The 25,605-nt window shown below is 36.9% G+C and overlaps 1 protein-coding gene across 2 annotated transcripts in view; it reads right to left on the bottom strand.

Moving 5' to 3' along the window:
• Positions 1-25,605, bottom strand: part of LOC131550862 (transforming growth factor beta-1-induced transcript 1 protein-like) — a 97,365-nt gene that overhangs the window by 2,668 nt on the left and 69,092 nt on the right. For both annotated transcript variants that reach the window (XM_058793325.1, XM_058793324.1), the window contains 2 exons: positions 22,936-23,017; positions 8,978-9,126 (listed from right to left, as the gene is read on the bottom strand). In XM_058793325.1, the coding sequence (XP_058649308.1) occupies positions 8,978-9,126; positions 22,936-23,017 (231 nt within the window). The remainder of the gene's footprint in view (positions 1-8,977; positions 9,127-22,935; positions 23,018-25,605) is intronic.

The raw sequence follows: 25,605 nt of genomic DNA on the forward strand, positions 1-25,605 counted from the left end.
TCCATATCACTGTGCATATTGCATGATCTGCCCTATTAAGTTCTAAATAAACAATCATAAACAAGTTTTAAACTAACCGTCATATTTAAGTCTTGCATTCAATGTAGGAGAGAATTACTAAGTAAATGAGCAGCAGCATTTATGCAACTGTATTTATGCAGTAGAAGTAGTATAATGTATTGCTATAAAAGCTTAGGCCAAAACTTGTTTTTTTGCATCGTTTAAAGAAATGTTTTCCCTTTGAAGCAAGGAAGAGAATTATACATAGTTGTTTTCTCTCAGTGCTGGATTATGGTGATGTGATTTATATGCATGCAAGTTCTTCCATTTTAAAAAAGTTGGATTATGTATACCATGCTGCATTACGATTTGTGACTTGTGCTTCTTCACGCACACATCATTGTACCTTGTATGAATTAGTGGGTTGGTCCTCTTTGTTTCAGAGGAGAAAAATACATACAGGTGCTGGTCATATAATTAGAATATCATCAAAAAGTTGATTTATTTCACTAATTCCATTCAATAAGTGAAACTTGTATATTATATTCATTCATTACACACAGACTGATATATTTCAAATGTTTATTTCTTTTAATTTTGATGATTAGAGCTTACAGCTCATGAAAGTCAAAAATCAGTATCTCAAAATATTAGAATATTACTATATTATTATTAAGACCAATACAAAGAAAGGATTTTTAGAAATCTTGGCCAACTGAAAAGTATGAAAATGAAAAGTATGAGCATGTACAGCACTCAATACTTAGTTGGGGCTCCTTTTGCCTGAATTACTGCAGCAATGCGGCGTGGCATGGAGTCGATCAGTCTGTGGCCACTATCTGACCTCTGATAGTGGCCTTCAGCTCATCTGCATTGTTGGGTCTGGTGTCTCTCATCTTCCTCTTGACAATACCATAGATTCTCTATGGGGTTCAGGTCAGGCGAGTTTGCTGGCCAATCAAGCACAGTAACACTATGGTCATTGAACCAGCTTTTGGTACCTTTGGCAGTGTGGGCAGGTGCCAAGTCCTGCTGGAAAATGAAATCAGCATCTCCATAAAGCTTGTCAACAGAAGGAAGCATGAAGTGCTCTAAAACTTCCTGGTAGATGGCTGCGTTGACTGTGGACATCAGAAAACACAGTGGACCAACACCAGCAGATGACATGGCAGCCCAAATCATCACTGACTGTGGAAACTTCACACTGAACTTCAAGCAACATGGATTCTGTGCCTCTCCACTCTTCCTTCACACTCTGGGACCTTGATTTCCAAATGAAATGTAAAATTTACTTTCATCTGAAAAGAGGACTTTGGACCACTGAGCAACAGTCCAGTTCTTTTTCTCCACAGCCCAGGTAAGATGCTTCTGACGTTGTCTCTGGTTCAGAAGTGGCTTGGTAGCCCTTTTCCTGAAGACGTCGGAGCATGGTGACTCTTGATGCACTGACTCCAGCTTCAGTTCTCTCCTTGTGAAGCTCTCACAAGTGTTTGAATCGGCTTTGCTTGACTGTATTCTCAAGCTTGTGGTCATCCCTGTTGCTTGTGCACCTTTTCCTACCCAAATTATTCCTTCCAGTCAACTTTGCATTTAATATGCTTTGATACAGCACTCTGTAAACAGCCACACCTTTCAGTAATGACCCTCTGTGACTTACCCTCTTTGTGGAGGGCGTCAATGTTTATCTTCTGGATCATTGTCAAGTCAGCAGTCTTCTCCATTATTATGGTTTCAAAGAACAAGAGATACTTGGAATTTGTACTGTAGGGATGGTCATTTATTGAAACTCAAATGTAAATATTCTAATATTTTGAGATACTGATTTTTGACTTTCATGAGCTGTAAGCTCTAATCATCAAAATGAAAAGAAATAAACATTTGAAATATATCAGTCTGTGTGTAATGAATGAATATAATATACAAGTTTCACTTTTTGAATGGAATTAGTGAAATAAATCAACTTTTTGATGATATTCTAATTATATGACCAGCACCTGTATGTTATCGTTTACTGCCAAGGCCCTGTTAGGTAAAAATACCCTCTTATATATGTAGTCTTTTATCTTATTATACTTGTCATTATAGTACAAGAACTACTGATAAATTGCTTTTAAATGTTCCTAGAGTTTACACAGAGTTTGGAAAAACTGCTTTCTCTTTTTATGCACCTTTCTTATGGAATGAGATACAGAGTGTCTTAATGTTGGAAAAACTCCCTTCGCTGAATACTTTTAAAACTCTTATATGGTCTAACTGAAAGGAAACATGTAAATGCTTTAATTAAGAAGTTAGGATTTTTTGTGTGAGTGTTTATGTATATGTAAACTGTTGTGAAACTTTTTGTGCTGCTATTTTGGCCAGGACTTGAGATCTTATATCTCAATGGGACTATCCTGGTAAAATAAAGGATAAAATAAATAAAGATATGCCAACTAAGCTATGGATATGAGAACAGGTTAAAATAAAAATAAAAATAAAAAGCATTCACGCTGTATCCACCTTTTTCCTAGTGAGCCTACTGCGCTACTGACTGAAACAATTCATTTCAAACCATAAGGTTGTACTACAAATAATCCTTATCCATTAAATTTGACTGAATAAGCTACAAATTGTCCTTCGTTGTCTATTTCCAGATGTCATAATATTGTAACACTTAGTATTTTAATGTGACATGGTATAATCTATGGCAAGAGCTCTTCTCACTCCATTGCATTCTTTTCCTCCTGATTATTTTGTCTTTTCTTTAGTATTCTGATGTAACAATATGAAAAATGACAACATATACTGCACATTTGTGGTCTGCTCTCGCAATGTAATTTATGATATACCCGATTAATTAATTAAGTGGAATATACTAAGAATCTCTGTTTTGATTGTTTTTTTTCTGCCCAAATCCTCACATCTCTTTCCTATGGCAAGCCGTTTTGACCTTTATTCCTTCACAGGATATGAATTCTTGATATCAACAATTCAGTTTTTACTAGTTAAAATGCTAATTCTTGATATCAGGAATTATATTTCTACTAGTAACAATGGCTATTTTTGATATCAGCAATTGCATTTCCACTAGTAAAAATGTTCATTTTTGATATCAACAATTCAATTTTCACTAGTTAAAATGCTAATTCTTGATATCAAGAATTAAATTGTTGATATCTGTAATTTTATTTTCACTATGGCAAGCCGTTTTGACTTTTATTCATTCTCAGGATATGACTTCTTGATATCAACAATTCAATTTTCACTAGTTAAAATGTTCATTCTTGATATCAGGAATTAGATTTCCACTAGTAACAATGGCTATTTTTGATATCAGCAATTACATTTCCACTAGTAACAATGTTAATTCTTGATATCAACAATTCAATTTTCACTAGTTAAAATGCTAATTGTTGATATCAAGAATTAAATTGTTGATATCTGTAATTTTATTTTCACTATGGCAAGCCGTTTTGACTTTTATTCATTCTCAGGATATGACTTCTTGATATCAACAATTCAATTTTCACTAGTTCAAATGTTCATTCTTGATATCAGGAATTAGATTTCCACTAGTAACAATGGCTATTTTTGATATCAGCAATTACATTTCCACTAGTAACAATGTTAATTCTTGATATCAACAATTCAATTTTCACTAGTTAAAATGCTAATTGTTGATATCAAGAATTAAATTAAAGATATCAACAATTTAATTCTTGATATCAACAATTAGCATTTTAACTAGTGAAAATTGAATTGTTGATATCAAGAATTAACATTGTTACTAGTGGAAATGTAATTGCTGATATCAAAAATAGCCATTGTTACTAGTGGAAATCTAATTCCTGATATCAAGAATGAACATTTTAACTAGTGAAAATTGAATTGTCAAGAATTCAATTGTTGATATCAAGAATTAAATTGTTGATATCAAGAATTAAATTGTTGATATCTGTAATTGTATTTTCACTAGTTAAATGTCACCATAGGCTGCCATTCAAAAACAATGGTTGATATCAAGAATTAATTTCTTACTAGTAACAATTTAATTCTTGATATCAGAAATACAATTCTTACTAGTAAAAATGTCTATTCTTGATATCAAGAATTTAATTCTTGATATCAACAATTTAATTGTTGATATCAACAATTAAATTCTTGATATCAACAATTAAATTCTTGATATCAACAATTTAATTCTTGATATCAACAATTTAATTCTTGATATCAAGAATTGGGAGGGTAATTTTTGATATCAACAATTTAATTCTTGATATCAAGAATTAAATTGTTGATATCAGAAATTATATTCTTGATATCAACAATTAAATTCTTGATATCAATAATTAAATTGTTGATATCAACATTTAAATTGTTGATATCAAGAATAGACATTTTTACTAGTAAGAATTGTATTTCTGATATCAAGAATGAAATTTTTACTAGTAAGAAATTAATTCTTGATATCAACAATTGTTTTTGAATGGCAGCCTATGGTGACATTTAACTAGTGAAAATACAATTACAGATATCAACAATTTAATTCTTGATATCAACAATTTAATTGCTGATATCAACAATTAGCATTTTAACTAGTGAAAATCTAATTGTTGATATCCAGAATTAACATTGTTACTAGTGGAAATGTAATTGCTGATATCAAAAATAACCATTGTTACTAGTGGAAATCTAATTCCTGATATCAAGAATGAACATTTTAACTAGTGAAAATGTAATTGTTGATATCAAGAAGTCATATCCTGAGAATGAATAAAAGTTAAAACGGCTTGCCATAATAATGTCTATTCTTGATATCAAGAATTATATTGTTGATATCAAGAATTTAATTGTTGATATCAACAATTTAATTCTTGATATCAAGAATTAAATTGTTGATATCAAGAATACACATTTTTACTAGTAAGAATTGTATTTCTGATATCAAGAATTAAATTGTTACTAATAAGAAATTAATTCTTGATATCAACAATTGTTTTTGAATGGCAGCCTATGGTGACATTTAACTAGTGAAAATACAATTACAGATATCAACAATTTAATTCTTGATATCAACAATTTAATTCTTGATATCAACAATTAGCATTTTATCTAGTGAAAATGTAATTGTTGATATCAAGATTTAACATTGTTACTAGTGGAAATGTAATTGCTGATATCAAAAATAACCATTGTTACTAGTGGAAATCTAATTCCTGATATCAAGAATGAACATTTTAACTAGTGAAAATGTAATTGTTGATATCAAGAAGTCATATCCTGAGAATGAATAAAAGTCAAAACGGCTTGCCATAGACAATGTTCATTTCTGATATCAAGAATTAAATTGTTGATATCAAGAATTAAATTGTTGATATCCTCCCAATTGTTGATATCAGAAATACATTTTCAGATATCAAAAATGAACATTGTCACTAGTGACAATTAAATTGTTGATATCAAGAATTAAATTGTTACTAGTAAGAAATTAATTCTTGATATCAACAATTGATTTTGAATGGCATCCTATGGTGACATTTAACTAGTGAAAATACAATTACAGATATCAACAATTTAATTCTTGATATCAACAATTTAATTCTTGATATCAACAATTAGCATTTTAACTAGTGAAAATGTAATTGTTGATATCAAGAATTAACATTGTTACTAGTGGAAATGCAATTGCTGATTTCAAAAATAGCCATTGTTACTAGTGGAAATCTAATTCCTGATATCAAGAATGAACATTTTAACTAGTGAAAATTGAATTGTTGATATCAAGAAGTCATATCCTGAGAATGAATAAAAGTTAAAACGGCTTGCCATAGCCTATGGTGACATTTAACTAGTGAAAATACAATTACAGATATCAACAATTTAATTCTTGATATCAAGAATTTAATTGTTGATATCAAGAATTAGCATTTTAACTAGTGAAAATGTAATTGTTGATATCAATAATTAACATTGTTACTAGTGGAAATGCAATTGCTGATATCAAAAATAGCCATTGTTACTAGTGGAAATCTAATTCCTGATATCAAGAATTAACATTTTAACTAGTGAAAATGTAATTGTTGATATCAAGAAGTCATATCATGAGAATGAATAAAAGTCAAAACGGCTTGCCATAAACAATGGCTATTTTTGATATCAGCAATTGCATTTCCACTAGTAACAATGTTAATTCTTGATATCAACAATTAAATTTTCACTAGTTAAAATGCTAATTCTTGATATCAGCAATTAAATTTCTACTAGTAAAAAATATTATTCTTGATATCAAGAATTTATATCATGGTAATGGCAATAGGCAAGCCGTTTTGACTTTTATTAATTCGCAGGAAATGAATTCTTGATATCAACAATTAAATTTTCACTAGTTAAAAATGCTAATTCTTGATATCAGGAATTGGATTTCTACTAGTAACAATGGCTATTTTTGATATCAGCAATTACATTTCCACTAGTAACAATGTTAATTCGTGATATCAACAACTCAATTTTCACTAGTTAAAATGCTAATTCTTATTAATTTAATATCAAGAATTAAATTACAGATATCAACAGTTTAATTCTTGATATCAACAATTGTATTTTCACTAGTTAAATGTCACCATAGGCTGCCATTCAAAATCAATTGTTGATATCAAGAATTAATTTCTTACTAGTTGAAATTCCAATTTCACATATCAGAAATACAATTCTTACTAGTATAAATGTCTATTCTTGATATCAACAATTTAATTCTTGATATCAACAATTTAGTTCTTGATATCAACAATTTCATTGTCACTAGTGACAATGTTAATTTCTGATATCAAGAATTAAATTGTTGATATCCTCCCAATTGTTGATATCAGAAATACATTTTCAGATATCAAAAATGAACATTGTCACTAATGACAATTCAATTGTTGATATCAAGAATAGACATTTTTACTAGTAACAAAATAATTATTGATATCAACAAAGCCAGTTGATATCTGAAATTGCCCTTGCAACTAGTGAAAATAGAATTACTGATATCTTAAATAACATTTTAACTAGTAAAAATACTTTTACAGATATCTAGAAATGCCATTTTTACTAGTAAGTGCTCCCTGTGACCCAGTTTCTCCCTCTCGTTTGATTAGTCATTTGGTTCAGGTGTGTCCCGTTATTTATCCTTGTTTAGTTCTGTATTTAAAGTGATATCTGTTCCTTGTTTCCTTTGTCCGGTGTCGTTAGTAATACTTGCTACATGTGTGTCTCCTGCCTACCCTGTGTTACCCCCTGTGTGGATTAATAAAGACTGTTTTCCTGCAACTCCTATGTCTCCGTGCTCCTTGCTTCCTTGCAGTAGCATCATGACAATAACACAATATTAACTTCTTATTTACTGAACTGTTGTATAAAATCACATTTGCACTCGTTATATTAGAGACAAAAACAGCACTCGTGTGATATTGCTCTCTCTGCTGGTGTGATATTGCTTATCATGTGATATAAATATGAGACAAAAACTCACACAGGATCATTTTTGCCCCAATATCTTGAATTTTAGGGCATAACTGCACTTATAAAGTTGTTGCCCTGCATCATATTTGTCAACAGTCAACTGTATGAAATGTAAGATGATGTACAGGTCTGGGGGCAGGGCCAGTACGTTAACTGCATTAAATTATTTCAATTGTGTTATTTTTTCATAACTAATTAAGTTAATTAAGTTAACGCGTTAAACTGACAGCCCTAATTTATTTATATATATATATATATATATATATATATATATATATATATTTTTTTTTTCAATTATGACAACTCTCTGAAGATTTTTGCATGGTAATGGTCATGACAATTTTAATGTATTTGGCCTTGGCGGAATAGATCTGCTACACTGCTGCTGCTGAGTTGCTGCTGCTGCTGGTTATTGCTGTAGTTGTAGATTATTGCTGCTGCAAGCAAGTACGTGACCTTGCTACTGCCAATGCATATGGCGATACAGTGCTGTGAGCATTTAAGACATACTGCTGCAGCACAAATAGCATATAAAATAACCTGTAGCAGATCTACACAGGTGGAGCTGGGGAAGCTGGTGGGTTTAAGAGGAACTGTGAAAGCACACTGTTCCTCTTAAACTGGCAATATATGGTTTATCTGAGTTCTTATTATTATAATGTTCATGATAATAAAGTATATATATAATGCAATGCTAATCGACCTTTATCACTGCTTAGAATACTATGAAATACTGTATGTTGCGTGCCTTATTCTGTGTAAGAATCCACATCATCTCACAGAAAGATTTATTTCAAACACTCTGCTGACTTTATTAAGCGAGTCTGGAGTAAAAACATGTTATTAAATATGGTATTTTCACATGCTTTCAGATGGAACTTCATTTACTACAAAGAGCCGTAGTTCACTGAGAAGCTACGCAAACAGCTGTCATTATCGCAAACAATTTCTTAGATTTCATAATTGTACGATTATATCGTCAGTGTATTTTTTTTAAGCTTGTCAGAAAACTACGGCTCTGTGTAGTAAATGCTGCTCCATCTGAAAGCGGGTGATGGAGATTTTCTACTAATCAAAGAACCGGCTTTACTGAGAAGATATGCATGAAAACCGCACTCGATTAATCATGCAGCCCTAGTAGCAAGCTCATTGGCTGCGTATGCAACATGAACTAATCAGCTTGTGCCAAGTTGTTTAACGCTGAGAATATCATCAGTTACGTTAATACCCATCAGTCTGTGCCATCTAGAGTGTCATGACTGAACTATACATATATTTAATAAATCTATAATAAACCCACCATAAGAAATATAGGAGTAAAAAGCACTAGCCCTGGTCTTCCTAAAGAAGTTTGTGTGAGCTATAAAAGGTTTTGTTGTATACTACTGCAACATGTGTCTTAAGACCGCCTTGACAGTAACATCACAACCTTTCATATGTGGTATAACACAATCATATTCATTGTACCTCAGAAATGAATCCAGCATCTACTTACTCTACAAACAAAGCATTGTGGATGCCACAGAACACTTAGAGCTGAGATGTAATTCTTCATGATGGGTTGGGAACAACCTTGACAACGAGAGGCAAAGAGGGCCAGAAAACACTTCTGGCAGTACTGCTTCCCCTCACGGTCATGAAAACCTGAGAAGAAGCATACAGTTATTTGTCATCTTTGAGACCTTCAAGCATTTGGCACTAAGACACTTGTTAAAAAGCCTCTTTATAGCTTTTGTACCACTCTACTTACTCTACAAAATGTATGATAAATTGCTTGTACAAATTTATTAGTTTTAATTGTCTGCTAAATGTAAATGTGTGTTTGTGCACACAGCTTCACAGTTGAGCAAGATATATAATCTATTTTATAATGCAACACACTTTCATGAACTGTCCTATATAATGAAGCATTAGAAAATCCAAGATTATCAGTTAATTCAGACAGTACATTAAATGGTTAAAAAATATTATTCATAAGAGTTATGAGCTAGTTATATCTACTCACACAGTCACCCAGTTTCAGTAAAAAAAAAAAAAAAAAAAAAAAGTCTATAGCCCTATTTAGATAATTCCAATTGTTTCTAATGTGGACATCTGTAAAAATTAATTTACATGGCACCTCAGTGATAGAACTGACTGCCGTGTATTATACTCCACATATAGAGGGATTTGAACCCTAAACACGTTTTGTCAAAAAGCTGGTATTGTCCACTTTCAAGGCATCGCAATTTTATGTTTTACAGCAGAAGCCAACAATAGCCCTTGTTGTTTGTGAACAGAAGCCGCTAAGTCCATTTTAGCAAATCAGCGCGTTGTATTCAGGTCAGGTGAAAAGACTGCTAGTCACTTCGAAAAGAAAAGAGGTGCTAGCTCAAAGAAGTTTTGTCAAAGCTGACGAAAGTGATCGAGGATGGATAATTTCAACAAACTTGATTAACCCGAGATATCTTCTTCAGGACGTACTGTAAAAGGAAACCTTGCAAAAGCAGCATGTTACAGTGGTGAGGGAAAAGCTCTGTGTATTGCTTGTAATCACAACCACAACGTTTGTCAGGGGTCTACATTCAACGTTTGTCAGGCATCTGCTTCCGGCTTTGCTACTGTCCGGACGCTCTTGCTTACTGCTCTGCGCTTTGCTCCCTGTTTATGCACTTTTCTCAGATTTTTCTAAGATTTTAACTTCAGCAGATCAGTACAGTGTTCAAACAACAACACATTTTTGGCAGTAACATTAAAACTAAAAACTTTTCGGGACTGGAATAATACTACGAAAAAGAAGAATCTTTGCCTCCCACTGCCAGCAGCTTGCATTCTGCAGAAGGGAAAACACAGCTGTCTACGTTCAAACGGACAAGAGTGAAAATGCCTCTTGTGGAATCTACTTGCTGCATGAACTGCCACAGACTTCTACAAAGCATTGCAGTTCTTGAAACAAAGTTGCTTGCTGGACTTCCAAAACAGGCGGAACACACACCAGATCGTCATCATGGACACCCTCAGCATACAGCTGGTGAGTCCCGTGAATCTCAACAGTTTATACCAAGTGTAGAGGAACAAGCCGAAACTGATCGACAGACTAACCGATGGCACAAACAGGGAGCGAGACCCAAAGGCACTCAAGACATCAGATTGCCACGAGTATCTCGTATTGCTGCAGTAGCATCCTCTACCCCAGATATGGCTGTGACAAGGCTTGCAAACCCACCATCTACCAATCCCTATACATCTTGAGAACAGATTAGAAGCATTAATGAATGTGGGTGAGGAAACCCCAAATGTGACTAAACATGGATCGTATCAGCCAGCAGCTATCATTGTGTGGTTGACACGTCGCACAAGGACACCGATAACACCACGCAGCCAAAACAACCACTGCTCATGGACATCCCGGCTGAGCCCTGCCCACAGAGCTCATCACAGACCGACTGTGACGAACTACAACAAGACTCAGCACCCAAGGACGACTTTCTGGAAAACAGCCAGGGAAGCCAGGAAAACGTATCACAGTCACTGGAAACACCAGAGCCAGAGCCCCGCTCACCAGACACACTATCCCTCTCTCCAGCATCTCCACTTCTAAGCTTCTCACAGAAAATGGAGTAACTGGTGTATGCTGGGACAAAACTCTCCCACTCTTTCGCTGCAAGCCCCCAGATATCAACTAAAAAACGGCGGGCCCCACAACCACCAAAGCCTGTGGACCCAGCTCATCCTCCTCCTCCTGTGAGAGCTCTTCGACCACTGCCACAACGCCAGGGCCCAAACCCTCCTCCATCTGGTGTAGGTGAACCAAAAACAACTGATAGCTACTCTCAGTGATATGTGTCGGGTCCCCGCTATGATAGCAGCAACTTTCATAAACGTTTACAGAACAAGCGGGAACCCAGTGTGCCTGTAGCTTTCTCTATCTCTGTTTTATCACGTGATAGAAAGTCTAAGGCCTTCTCAAGCCGTACGGCTGACCCATCTAATCTGCGGCCTATTATGCATCAAACTAAGATTGCTAAAACACAAAGTAATGACATTCGCATAATGACATTTTAAACATTCACTCACTAAAAAATAAATAATTTCTGATCAATGACTTAACCACAAACAACCTGGATTTTATGTTTCTAAATGAAACATGGCTAGAAGACAGCTGCAGTGCAACAGTCCTCAATGAAACAGCCCCTCCTAACTTTAATTTTATAAGTTTCTGCAGGACTGTTAGGAGAGGTGGAGGTGTAGCTGCTCTATCCTCCTGAGACCCAGCTATGGAGTTTTTGACTCTGTAGTGGACATCAGTGTTGCCAACTTCTTTCAATGGAAAGTAGCTAAAGCCAGTTTGAAAAGTCGCTAAATGTCGCTAAATGACGTCATACGCTAATTAGCATATTCATGACGTCATCACGTTGTATTGCCTTTTACATTGTTTGTCTCTCTGTGCTCACATACTGTATTTTAATGCAGCCAAATTAATAATAACTGTTTTCATTTATATATTTTACTGTTTCTGATGTCAGACAAAAGAATAAAATATGAAATAGTGACTGAAACGCTGCCCTTTAAGACTAACGTTACATCTCCCTTTCAAGACAAAATCTGCACAAAAATCCTGATTTATAATTGAGCCGTCTTCTGATTAAATCAAATACACAAAAGACGAGACAATTTCTGTGCTGTGATATCGGCTATATTTGCATGTAAAATTAGAGAAACAACATAATATCTATTTTAACTGAACGCTGCTCCTCTCAGCCGCTCGCTGAACAGAGCAGATGCAGAGAAAGAGGTGTGTACGCTGACCTCGCGCCGTTGCGGCAGTCCGAGCGATCACAGAGACTCGCTAAGGTTTGTCCAAGAAGTCGCTAGATTTGTCGCTAGTCGCTTTTTTGGAAAAAAAGTCGCTAGGGGGTCTGAAAAGTCGCTAAATCTAGCGACAAAGTCGCTAAGTTGGCAACACCGGTGGACATTCTATTTTAGTGAATTTTAGTGAGACCTCACGTCACAATTTTGAGCCTGGATGTCCTGTACAGAGCACATTCAGGGCTCTTTAGAGATACCAAATGTTTAGAAGTTTCACCATGACCACACCCCTCTCCTAGGTCTTTAAAGATGGCTAAATTTAATTTGGTGAAATTTTTTTACATCCTTATGGAAATATGATTATATTTTGTCATTGTCATTTAAATCTGAATAATTTTCAAATTGTTTGTCATAAAGCAACATCTCAGGAAAATGGTATGGGTTTCCAAATCCAAATATGACTTCCTGTTATGAAGCAGGACATCATTTCATACATGTCCACTGTAGAGGACACCAGGACTAAAAGCATGTTTATTATGCATTTTAGGAGACATAACTGAATAGGAAAATAAATCATATATCAATTTTTTTATGAAATATTAGATATTATTATGAAAAACTGGCCAATTAATACTCCAATTATGAAATTCTTTTTTCAACATGCTGTCCCAACAGCAACACATTAATATGCAAATTAGATACAGTGTATAGATACACTGTGTTTAATGGGAAAACAAGTTTATGGAAATCTTTACATACATATTGCATAAAATAAAATGGTATATCAAATCGTTTTGTTATATATTTTATAACATAGTTGAGAATCATCAACCTTGAACAAAGTTTAGTATAAAAAAATCCTGAAACCTAAAAATTGATTGGTGATTTAAAAAAAAAAAAAAAAATCCCATTGTTTTTGCCTTTTTGATGTCTATTCATGCCATTTTATTTTTTTAGAAAAACTGAGTCCTAGTGTCCTCTACAGAGGACATAAAATAAAATATGAATAAAATACAATTTTTCAAAAAAAGAGAATGCAGAAATAAAAACTACAAAAGAAATTATAACTGTTTTAAACACTTTTAAACTGATTCAGCATGTGCATGGACCCACACACAATCGTGGACACACTCTAGATTCACTCATCAGTAGAGGTCTAAACATTTCATCCATTGTTATTAAGGATGTAGCACTTCTGATCACTTCTGTATTTTCTTTGATATATTGATCTCTGTTACCACTGAATCTAGATCTGTCTCTGTCAGAAAGAGAAACATTAACGAAAACACTAGTGCGCTATTTATGGAGGCTATATCTTTAACACCAAACATTTCTGCAGACTCTGTTGATCTTCTCCTTGATTCCTTTAACTCAAAAGTTAAGAATGTTATTGATGATATTGCTCCCATGAAAGTTTACAAGAAGAATGGTAGACAAAAATCACCTTGGAGAAAATCAACAGCAGTTCAGAGTATGAAAAGACAATGTAGCAATCCGCTGAGCGGATGTGGCGGAAGACGAAACTCGAAATTCACTATATCGTCTATAAAGACAGCCTTCATGCTTTCAATGTGGAACTAGCCACAGCTAGACAGACCTTCTTCTCAAACCTTATAAACAGTAACTTAAACAACACTCGCACTCTTTTTGCTACTGTTGAGAGACTGACAAACCCCCCCAAGTCAGATTCCCATTGAAATGCTCTCTGACAGCAAATGCAATGAGTTTGCTGCCTTTTTTTCTGAGAAGATCAATAATATCAGAAAGGCGATTGGCACATCCTCAAGTTATGCAGAGGTCAAACAGAATCGACCGCAGTTTCAAAAAGAAGTTACCATGTCTGTTTTTGAAGAAATTAATAGCAAAGTTTTGGAAGAAATAGTACAGCACCTTAAAACGTCAACCTGCTATCTTGACACACTTCCCACATCTTTTCTCAAAAGTGTGCTTAACTGTTTAGAAGCAGATCTCTTAGTAGTGGTGAACACCTCACTTCTTTCTGGGACGTTTCCAAAATCCCTGAAAACTGCAGTTGTTAAGCCCCTTCTTAAAAAGAGCAATTTTGACAGCACCATATTGAGCAATTATACATCAATATCAAATCTTCCTTTTATAGGCAAGATTATTGAAAAGGTAGTTTTTAATCAGCTAAACAACTACTTAAACTCAAATGGATACCTGGACAATTTTCGATCTGGTTTCCAACCGCATCACAGCACAGAGACAGCACTCATTAAGATAATAAATGATATTCGTGTTAATTTTGATTCTGGCAAAATATCAGTGCTGGTACTACTAGATCTTAGTGCTGCGTTTGACACTGTAGATCATAACATGCTTCTAGAGAGACTAGAAAACTGGGTCCGGCTTTCTTGGATGGTACTCAAATGGTTCAGATCATACTTAGAAGGGAGAGGTTATTATGTGAGTATAGGAGAGCATAAGTCTAAGTGGACATCTATGACATGCGGAGTCCCACAAGGCTCAATTCTTGCACCGCTCCTGTTTAGCCTGTATATGCTCCCACTAAGTCAAATAATGAGAAAGAACCAAACTGCCTATCACAGCTATGCAGATGACACCCAGATTTACCTAGCCTTATCTCCAAATGACTACAGCCGCATTGACTCCCTCTGCCAATGCATTGATGAAATTAACAGTTGGATGTGCCAGAACTTTCTTCAGTTAAACAAGGAGAAAATTTAAGTCATTGCATTTGGAAACAAAGATGAAGTTCTCCAGGTCAATGCATACCTTGACTCTAGGGGTCAAACAACTAAAAATCAAGTCAAGAATCTTGGTGTGAATCTGGAGACAGACCTTAGTTTCAGTAGTCATGTCAAAGCAGTAACTAAATCAGCATACTATCATCTCAAAAACATTGCAAGAAGTAGATGTTTTGTCTCCAGTCAAGACTTGGAGAAACTTGTTCATGCCTTTATCACCAGCAGGTTGGATTATTGTAATGGTCTCCTCACCGGCCTTCCCAAGAAGACCATTAGACAGCTGCAGCTCATCCAGAATGCTGCTGCCAGAATTCTGACAAAAACCAGAAAATCTGAGCATATCACACCAGTCCTCAGGTCCTTACACTGACTTCCAGTTACATTTAGGATTGATTTTAAAGTACTTTTACATTAGCCACATTTAAATGCAGACTCAAAACTCATCTGTTTAGTTGGGCATTTATTGAATGAGCACTGTGCTACATCCGAAATGACTGCACTGTATTTTATGTAAAATCATTTTCTATTTTTAACTGTTTTTAAATTAATTTTAAATCAATTTCTAAATCATTTTAAAAGTTTTTATTATTCTTTTAAATGATTATTTTACTTCCTTTTATGTAAAGCACTTTGAATTACCATTGTGTATGAAATGTGCTACATAAATAAACTTGCCTTGCCTTACATTGTCAGCTGAGGAGATTACAAAGAATAAACAAGTGTTTTTGTTTAACTCTGATACATGAAATGTGGAGTTATCTGCTTTTGCTATAAAACAAACTTTTAATATATATATAAAAAAAAAAAAACATACTTTCAGTGAACTTTAATTTAGTATGTTACCTGCATAGACCCTTTTAGTGTCGAGCAAAACAAAACAAAGGGAAAACTGGAGGCGGCCAATTCAAACCAGCACAGATTCAGGTACATATGGAGCTTAAAATATTATTTTGTTGTGATGTTGGGTGCCAGAATCGATGTAGTACAGGTTCCAATTTGAAATTTTATTGCTGCTGCCATTGCCAGACAAAAAGTGACGACAGCTGTGGTTAAATAAAGTATTGTCTTTTGTTGTTATGGATTATGGTTTGCGTTACACGTCTAAAGTTTTCTTATGCATCTCACGACTATGTTGTGTATGAAATCAAGCGTAGCGTTTGTTCTGGCATGTCACGTTAGTCAAGCTCGCGCCACCTATTCGACACCTATCACAACACCCATATATAATGTCCTTCAGTATTATCAGCAGCTTTCATGTTGTTCAATAGCTAATTAAATCTCCACAAAGCTCCACAAAGACGTGTTGAGATCCTGAGAGAAACCATTTTATGCTAATGTTTTCTACCCCTTAGATCCAACTGTTCTAAAGTAAATGGGTTGGAGGGACATGGGTACATGAGGATGCCCCGGATGAAGAAATCATTAGCAGGTTACGTTTTATCTGGCATAGCTTCTTCATTGAAGGCTCTCGATTTGCCCTCTAAGCCCTGTCAGTTTACATCCAAAGTAGTGGGCAAAACATGTGGCGGTGGGCAAGGTTGGTGGTGCCCTGCACACCATGGTGGTACTGCAGGTGTAACCAAGCCAATTTACTGAAGGATGCTGATTGCTGTGGGGGTGTAGATCCAGATACAGTACTGGAGCTCTCTTGCCCTCTAGGCTACCAAGCAAGAATCCCATGCCATCGGCCGATCTCTTGCTGATCTTTTTACCGGTGTCCTTACTACGTTTCTGTGCATTGATCGTGGTAAAATCCTTGCTGTCTATGGAGGGTCAGAGAGCTCTCAGATTCCATCAATAATATCTTAATTTGTGTTCCGAAGATGAACGAAGGTCTTACGGGTTTGGAACGACATGAGGGGGAGTAATTAATGACAGAATTTTCATTTTTGGGTGAACTAACCCTTTAAAGGATCATGATTGCATGCTTCATTGCATCTATTTTATCCGTTTTATTTTTGATTTCTTGATGTATGCAGCTAATAACTGTTTTTAGAGCACTGTCATTTTTGCTACAATTTCCCATGTCAATTAATAAATAAAAGGACCTAATTGACACAACTTGCCATTTAAAAAAAAAAAAATTATACATATTTTAAGGCCAAGACCTAATAGAGGCTACAACATATTATAAGACGAGGCTGATAGAGAAAAACTATATAATAATAATGATAATAATGAAAATAATAATGAAAACAAACCAAAAGGTTTTTGTATGGTATATAAAGAGTGTGTAAGAGTGTAAAGTGTATAATGCTGTATATAAAACCATGTATTAGGATACCACTTTTAATGCTTCCCTGCAAAGTAAACCACAATGGGCCAGATTTACTAAAAAGGGCAAATTAGCGTTAGAGCACAATTCCATAAAAGTGTCCTGTTTAGTAAATCTGGCCTAAATGCTGCTTGAATTTGTTTTAAATAAAAATGCATATTATACTATAAGTGTTAAGTACAGTGCAGTGTATGTACGGTAAATTTTAAATACAGTGCTTTTTCTTAGATTATCCACTGAATGCATCAGTAAAAACTATACCATTGGCAAGGCAAGGTTCACTTAATAACTTGTTGAAGCCTATGGTTAAATGGGTCATGAACTGCATTTTTTTGTTATTTTATAATGTGTCCTTAAGTGCACTTACAAACAAGGGAGGGTGCTTGGCATAAGCAGAGTTTACATAGCACAGACGTAGCAAGCCATCATCAAGACAGAGGAGACTTTTTATTTCTTCACTTGCAGACCTAGTGGGAACCCCTGCAGACCTTGGGGGTATGCCGTCAACACACACATGGCATAATGTAGAAGACAAAAAGTGAAAAAAATAGTGCTTATAACTATCAATAAGGTTAGCACATTCATAGTACTATTAGGAGATAGAAAGCAGTGAGAAACACCACTAATAATTACCGGCTTCCCATCCATCCTAGCTCAATGCACAAGCAGTGACAAAGAACTTATGCTGAGAAGCTATTAAAGAGACGTCCAAGTTGTAAAACTTGGTAAATGTGTTTTGGGACTGAACATATGACTACATATGCCCCACATGACAAGGCCATACCCCTTGTAGAGTGGGCTTGCACAACTATAAGGCAGGTTGCATTCTGTGACTCATAAACCAGGGCTATCGCATCCACAATCCAATAGAATAGCCTCTGCTTCAATAAAAGCCAGCCCTTGGTGTGTCCACTGAAGCACACAAAGAGCTGATCAGAGAGTCTAAACTGTCTAGTGCATTAAATACAAACACGCAAAGCGCATACAGGGCAGAGTGGTTGCTGAAGAGGATCCTCTCCTACAGTGGGTTCTCTCCTGGGGTGAACGCTTAGAGATATCACCTGGGCTTTGAATGGTGTTGAGAGCACTTTAGGCATGTAACCTTTCCGTTGTTAGCACTTTACGTCTGCACACTTGTCCCATTTGTGAGTCACTAAGATGTACATTGAGCCCAAATGTCAAGCGAGCGAGTTCATGATGGCTTGTGAGTCTAGACTCTTTCTCCATCACTGATCGTGTGCCCCAAACACAGAAAGTGGTTGATGTGCAGATTTCTATGTGGATACATAGCACGCTTTTCAAGTGGGTCATAAGTAACCAGTTACCAAGGAATATAGATTTGATGTGCGGCTGTTGTTATTGAGCTTCACAAAATGGGAAGTGGCTATTAGAATATAGCAAAAGCAAAGAAAATGTCTATTTCCATTTCCAAGGAAATAGTTAAAAAGTTCCAGTCAACTGGAGATGTTGTGAATCAGAATGAGTCATGAAGCCTCAATAATAAAAAAAAAAAAAACATTACCCACATCACCATAAGTTAGGGAGGGTTTTAAGAAAAAAAAAAAAAAAAACTCAAGTATATTTAGTGGCAGGACACTACTGAAACATCAAATAGGACCAGCTTCCATTGTCATATGAAAAAAAAGAGCTTATATACATAGTGTTTGAGAGCAGAGTTTTTTGTGTATATGTGCATGTGTGTGTGTGTGTGTGTGTAAATATTTTGAATAGAAGATCAAAAGGTTACACAATAACACACAGCAACCAATCACAGCCTTCTTTGCTCATATTTACCAAGAATGTTGTTGTAATGAAACATCTTTTGATGTTTTACTAGGGCATGTCACCAGTGATGTTTCCCAAGGTCATCGGGTGTTTTGGGTCTCTCGAACATCAGACACCCTCTCTTATTCACCTGTGATGCTGAGTGCAGTAAAAGCCCTACAGAGAGACTGTCCTGCAAAACCTCTGCACCCTACCTTCACAGGTAAGCACCTTGTCTTCCATCCTTGTGCATGGCAGTTGCTGACAAGGCACTCATATTTCTCTCTCTTCTGCTCATTGGCCTTCTCCATGTGATCTTCCCACGGCACCGTGAGCTCCAGCATGACAACATTCTTTGATGCCTCTGACACCAGAACGATGTCAAGTCTGAGGTTGGTCTTAATGACATACTGTGGGAACCTAAGTTATCTGCCTAAGTCCATTGTCTGCTGCCAGTCCTGAGCTATATAAATAAGCGGTAACATTTTATTTTGATGGTCCCTTTTGAACATTCTGTTGACACTAAGTAATGTTGCAACTACATGTCAATAAACTCTCATAAGAGTATTAGTAGACTGTCTGCTTCATATCTACTAACTCCTTATTGTGTTGGTCTCCCAACAGATATTCTACTGACTATAAGTAACTTTGCAAGAATGTGTCAACTTAATCTAACCCTAACCCTACCAGTCAACTAATACACTACTAACACTCTAATGAGAGTTAGTAGAAATGTAGGTGCAACATTACTTATAGTCAATAGAATGTGTTAAAGGGACCATCAAAATAAAGTGAAACCAAATAAGCTTTGCTGTTGCTTTAGATATTGTCTTTGGTTTCTCTCCAGCTCTGATGAAGCTGATGGTTTGACCCCCTGAAGCTGGTAATGGCACTACTGATGCTTTCTGTGATAGTCTTGAGCACTTGGTCATGCCGCCAGCAGTACCGACCATCACCCAGTGCCTTTGGACAGCAGCATAGAATATGCTCTAGTGTCCCCTTTCTCTGGCACAGGGGGCAGAGTGGTGTGTCGGCCAGGCCCCAGCAGTGCAGGTTGGACGGGCTGGGAAGAACATTATAGACGGCTTGTATCAGGAACCTAATACGGTGTGGCTCTGACCACCACAGGTCTGTCCATGAGATCTTCCTCTCCACAGCCTGCTCCCACCTGGTCCAGGCACCTTGCTGCCTCATTCCCACAGCTCTGCTGGATGTTTCCTCTTCAATAACTGCCCTCACCTCGTTTTGGACTAGTTCCTCGAACCTTATTGTACTGGGGGGTTGCTGTACCTAGCCCATCTCTTCCTCTGGCCACTGCTCCCACCAAGAATCCATGGCATAGCCATGATTCTGCTTGCTCAACTGTTGACTCTGCTCTCCACTTCCTAGCAGTCGAAACTGCTATTTCTGCTCCAGAAACCTTTGGGTCATTTGACTCTCGGAGCTGCAACACCTCCCTTACACGCAGCACTTTGAACTCCTCCTCAAGTGATTAAATGGGGAGCCTCAATTTACAGCCATTTACTCATTTACAATGTACTACTTAAACTACTCAGCAGACATAGCCACCTCCTCAAGTAGCGACTTATTCTCCTCTCCAGCTCTGAAATGGTGAAGATAGGGAACTCGTACAGAAGCAATGGCCACAATATCCTTGGTAGAATCCCGTCCTGGTAAATCCACGCCTTGAATTTTTTGGGAAGACCAGATTTATCAACTTCTTTCAGCCAGCCCTTCAGCTCCTCACAGGGGTTCTTAATAGACACTGTATCCTTAAGGCTACTGTCAAAGACCTTCCCCAAACTTTTCTTCCTGGCCCTCTCCCTTCACCATCTCCTATGCTGCTTAGCTCTCCGTAGGGTTAGAAGCCTCTTCCTAAGCATGATCTGAAGCTCTGCCAAAGGCCCACACTCCTCCTCACCTGCCCCCTTGTACTGCTTCTTCAAGGCTTTCAGTTCTTTCCTGATACTATGGATCTTAACAGCCCTTTGGTTCTTGGTGTAATGTTTCTTTGCACTCTTAACCTCTTCAACACCAAACCTCTCAGCAGCCATATTCACCATGATGGTTGTCATAGTACACAGCTGCTTCTCCACATCTCCTTTACCTGTTGTCTCAAGCATTCTGTCAGTATCTTTGTCAAACTTCTGCCACTCTGTTGTTTTAGGGGCTTGAGGCGATTTGATCCTTCTCTGTCTCACCAGGTGGTGGACCTGTGCATTGTGGTGCCTGCATTCACTTCATCCTCGACTGGTGGATCTTCACGCCTCTGTCATTCTTGCAGATCTTACCACACAAACACTCAACACTCATCATCACTTGTCCGTAGCTACAGTCAATTAACCTTGTATCTGTCCAAATGGGGTGCTATCTCTTCAGATGTTACCAACCTTTCATGGTTGTCAACCAGCCCATTCCTGGTGGGCACTGGTTGCTCCAGTCTTACAAATTGTAATGTTGTTACCGATATTAGTGGAGGTGTTGTATATCAGGCATGTCAGTGATATTTATCAGTTAAGAGCAGAGCAGCTGAAAAGGGGGTGCTCACAAGCACCATTATGAAAAGAAAAAAAAAATGAAATGGGACACTCTATGGTCTCATGGACTTAACAGACATAATTAGGTTACTTGGAAAAAAAAAATCTTGAAGGATCGATAAAAGAAATAATCTAATTTAAAAAAAAAACACTTAAAATAACTGATAATGAATTTAAAGGGGTGGTTGATTGCAATTTCACTTTTTTAACGTTAGTTAGTGTGTAATGTTGCTGTTTGAGCATAAACAATATCTGCAAAGTTGCAGCGCTGAAAGTTCAATGCAAACAGAGATATCGTCTTTTAAAATTCTGGAAGTTTAATGCCTACAAAAACGGCTGGTAAGGAACTACAACGAGTTACTTCCCGGGTCTGTTACGTCACAAGAGGAAGAGAAAACTAGGGGTGCACGTAAAAATCTATTCATATATGAATCGCAATTCTGTCTTCTAACGATTCTAATGGATTCACAAGTTTCAAAATCAATGTTCTAAAACAGCCGTTCTTAATACTGTTCCTCGCGTCGCCCCTGCTCTGTATCTCTCTCTCTCTCTCTCTCTCTCATTCAGATCGTCAGATCAGCTCCAACAAACTGTTCCAATTATACATTTTCACATAGCAATGAGAAGCGTTATACATGGACGCGTGTGCGGTTGCCATACTGTATTAAAGCTTTAATCGGAATAAAACCGTATATTAAAAGCTAACATAAGCAGTAGCATAATAACAGCGTATCTAAAAGTATAAGACAACAAACAAACAAACAAACAAACATACCATTAAGAGCCGTGCTTGCACAGGTTCTGCTCGATCCTCTTCACTAATATCCTCTGCATCTCAATCGGGTTCAAATTGATAAGCAATATAGACAACGCCTTTGTTTACAATACAACCGGAGCACATGCCGCTGAGCTGAGGGGCGGGACATTTAGACCCACGCTCGGCGGTTTAGTGAATCACAACACACTGAGCCAGTTAACCAATAAGAGCCCATCACGTATTTCTGAGGGAGGGGCTTAATAAATACAGGAAATAATCAAGGCTTTTGTCAGAGAAGGGACAGAGTGGTGTGGAGTAAATGAAAATTATATGAAAAATAATGCGTTTTTAAAAAACGAAGCATGAACACATGTTAGACTGCACCCCATAAACACAATCAAGCCTAGAAAAAAAAACAATAAACCACCCCTTTAAATTCTTTAGGACTTTTTTTTCAAAATCCATTAATTATCTTGAATAACTATTATCTATTTATCCACATGATAACTGATTGATTTACTGATATTTCTATTAATTAATTAATTAATTGCTCAGTTGATCTCAAATATGGCCAGAAATCATGAATATTCCTTCATCAGCACATACCTTCATCTCCAAATGTTGAGCTGCATTTCACACAGCTAAAGCATTCTGGATGCCAGTTTTTATCCAGCGCAGTCACCATTTTCTGAAGGAGAACACAGTAAGGTAATAATAATACAACAATACAATACAATACGATAAGATAATATAAAGAATAAAGCTATGGGAGTTGATATTGCGTTACAAACAAAGATGAACAAGTTCAAACTACACATGTAGGGTGAATTTTGGCAAGAATTCCTCAACTACTGAATGAAAAAAAAAATCTGTAATTCATTTCTATTATGATGCTGAAGTACTAAGGCTAGCTGTGACATTTTGAGTGCAATGTGGGTGATACAAATGTAAGTTCACATTAAAATCAGCTGATCCTGTCTTTCTCATACAATCACTTGAAAAACACTGATACATACTGTCTGGACTGGATCATAATTCTACGAGCCCCCCAGTTATACATCTTGGGAGACATAACAGACCCCTTTCCTTAAGTGATAAGGGCAATTTGGCTTCAAAAAGTTAGAAAACGTGAATTATGGAAATTAATATGACAAAAAAAAAAAAAAAAAAATTTTGGATCCTAACTTGTTCTGTGTGCCGAGCGGCCCTAGTGGTCAGTGTATTAATTTAATGAGAAAAATATTTGAACTGGATTAAGCTGAATGATGTCACTATTGTCATCTGTAGAGCTGGGGTTTGTTTTTTGTACCTCGCTTAATACATCTGAGATAATTTGACAGATGCCATATTTTTAATCCTGGTAACTGATATCTGGCCAATTTGGTTATTCAAACAAGATAGCGGATTTGATTTAAGGGTGCGTTCACACTTGGTTCGCTTGCCTGGTCCAAACCGGAGTTCGTTTGCTCCCCCCTCCCTCTCTCTGGCCCCGCTGGACTGTGTTCATATTATTTTATTTGGGTCCGAACCACGGTTTGTTTGCGCCATAAAGCCAGCAGCTGTTTGCCCCATTGCTTAGTAATGACGGTGCAGGAGAAGGCGGCAAAATGCATAGTTGCTCTCTTCATTTTTATATATTTATGTTTTTGAACAGTCGGTTTTGTTTCCAAAGCTTCAGTAAATAATGGCACTTACGTCTGTCTTACGAATGTACTGCAAATGCTCTAAAGAACGCTAAAGGCGAACAGAAATGAGACATACAGCTTTCTGCTTGCAGCGCATCAGTCACACTCGTCGGTAAAGTGAGTAAAACACACATAAACACACACACATATTTTTTATCAAATAAGACGTCATTAATAGCAGTTCACTTCCGCGATTTGGTACGATTGAGTTCACATCAGCAGCGAACCGTACCAGAATTCACCCTTTTTAAGTGGACTTGGGTACAGTTCGCGGGTGCGCACCTGAGTTCGGAAGACAGCGTTCACATCATCCAAATGAACTCTGATGTCAATCAAACCCGGGTGCACACCGATGGATCGATTGCTTCAGTCTGTTGTGCTGCAGAGAGGTTTGTGATTGTAGCTCCGTGTACCTTTGCTTTTTATTGAATCTCTACCTTACTTTCACTCCCTTTTGTCTAAAGTGATAATATATAACTTAATTCCCACCATATTTCTGGTGTTATCTTTCAAACTAATCTAACTAATGTGATCGTTTGCTTTTAAAACCGCGAGTGCAGCTTGTTAGCCAGTTAGCTTGTCACTCGTGGTTCCATTCGCTTTTCTATCCGCGCCTAATTTTGTTTTCTTTTTTCTCTCGCTCCATTTTTCACGAGCTCATCAAACAACAGTGGTAAGTGGTAAGTTAAGTTGGTATCATTCATCAATCACGGTGAGTAATGGCTTCTTCTCCTGCTATTGTTGTTTGCACTGTTTGCCACATGTACAGTTTATCTGTCTGTCAGCAGTGAGGGATTCACATGTGATAAATGCAGGGAAATAGTTAGGCTGACAGAGAAGGTTTTAGAACTAGAGACACGCATCCAAACTTTAGTTGAGGATAGTAAGAATGTGAGGGCTGTAGATACTGCTTTGGATGCGACTAGCTCAAGGAGTCCTGTAAATTGTTCGGTTTCGGGTTGAGCCCGTGCAGCAGGGCAACTGGGTGACTATGAGACGGCCTAGTCGCGGGTCAAAACACCACTCTTCCGTTCCGATCAAAACAAACAGGTTCTCCCCACTCGGGGACGCACCCACTGAGAAACCTGATGAAAGTGCTCTAGTTATTGGCGATTCTATTGTACGGAACGTGAAAATAGAGACACCAGCCACCATAGTCCATTGTTTACCAGGAGCCAGAGCGCCTGACATCTTGGCAAATTTAAAAGTGCTGACTAATGCTAAATGTAAATTCAGTAAGATTGTTATCCATGTCGGCGCTAATGATGTTCGACTTCGCCAGTCGGAGATCACTAAAAATAATGTTAAAGAGGTGTGTGAACTTGCAAGTACGTTGTCAGACACTGTAATATGCTCTGGTCCGCTCCCTGCTTATCGTGGCGATGAGATTCATAGCACACTGTCGTCACTCAATGGCTGGATGTCTAAGTGGTGCCCGCAAAATAACATAGGCTTTATAGACAATTGGAAGAATTTGTGGGGCAGACCTGACCTGTTGAAAAGAGATGGTGTTCATCCCTCCTGGGGTGGTGCCGCTCTTCTCTCTAGAAATATGACACATAGTCTTAGAGTTTGTATTTGACTAACTGGG

This window comes from Onychostoma macrolepis, chromosome 12 (genome assembly GCF_012432095.1).
Source record: "Onychostoma macrolepis isolate SWU-2019 chromosome 12, ASM1243209v1, whole genome shotgun sequence".
In the NCBI taxonomy this organism is placed as follows: Eukaryota; Metazoa; Chordata; class Actinopteri; order Cypriniformes; family Cyprinidae; genus Onychostoma; species Onychostoma macrolepis.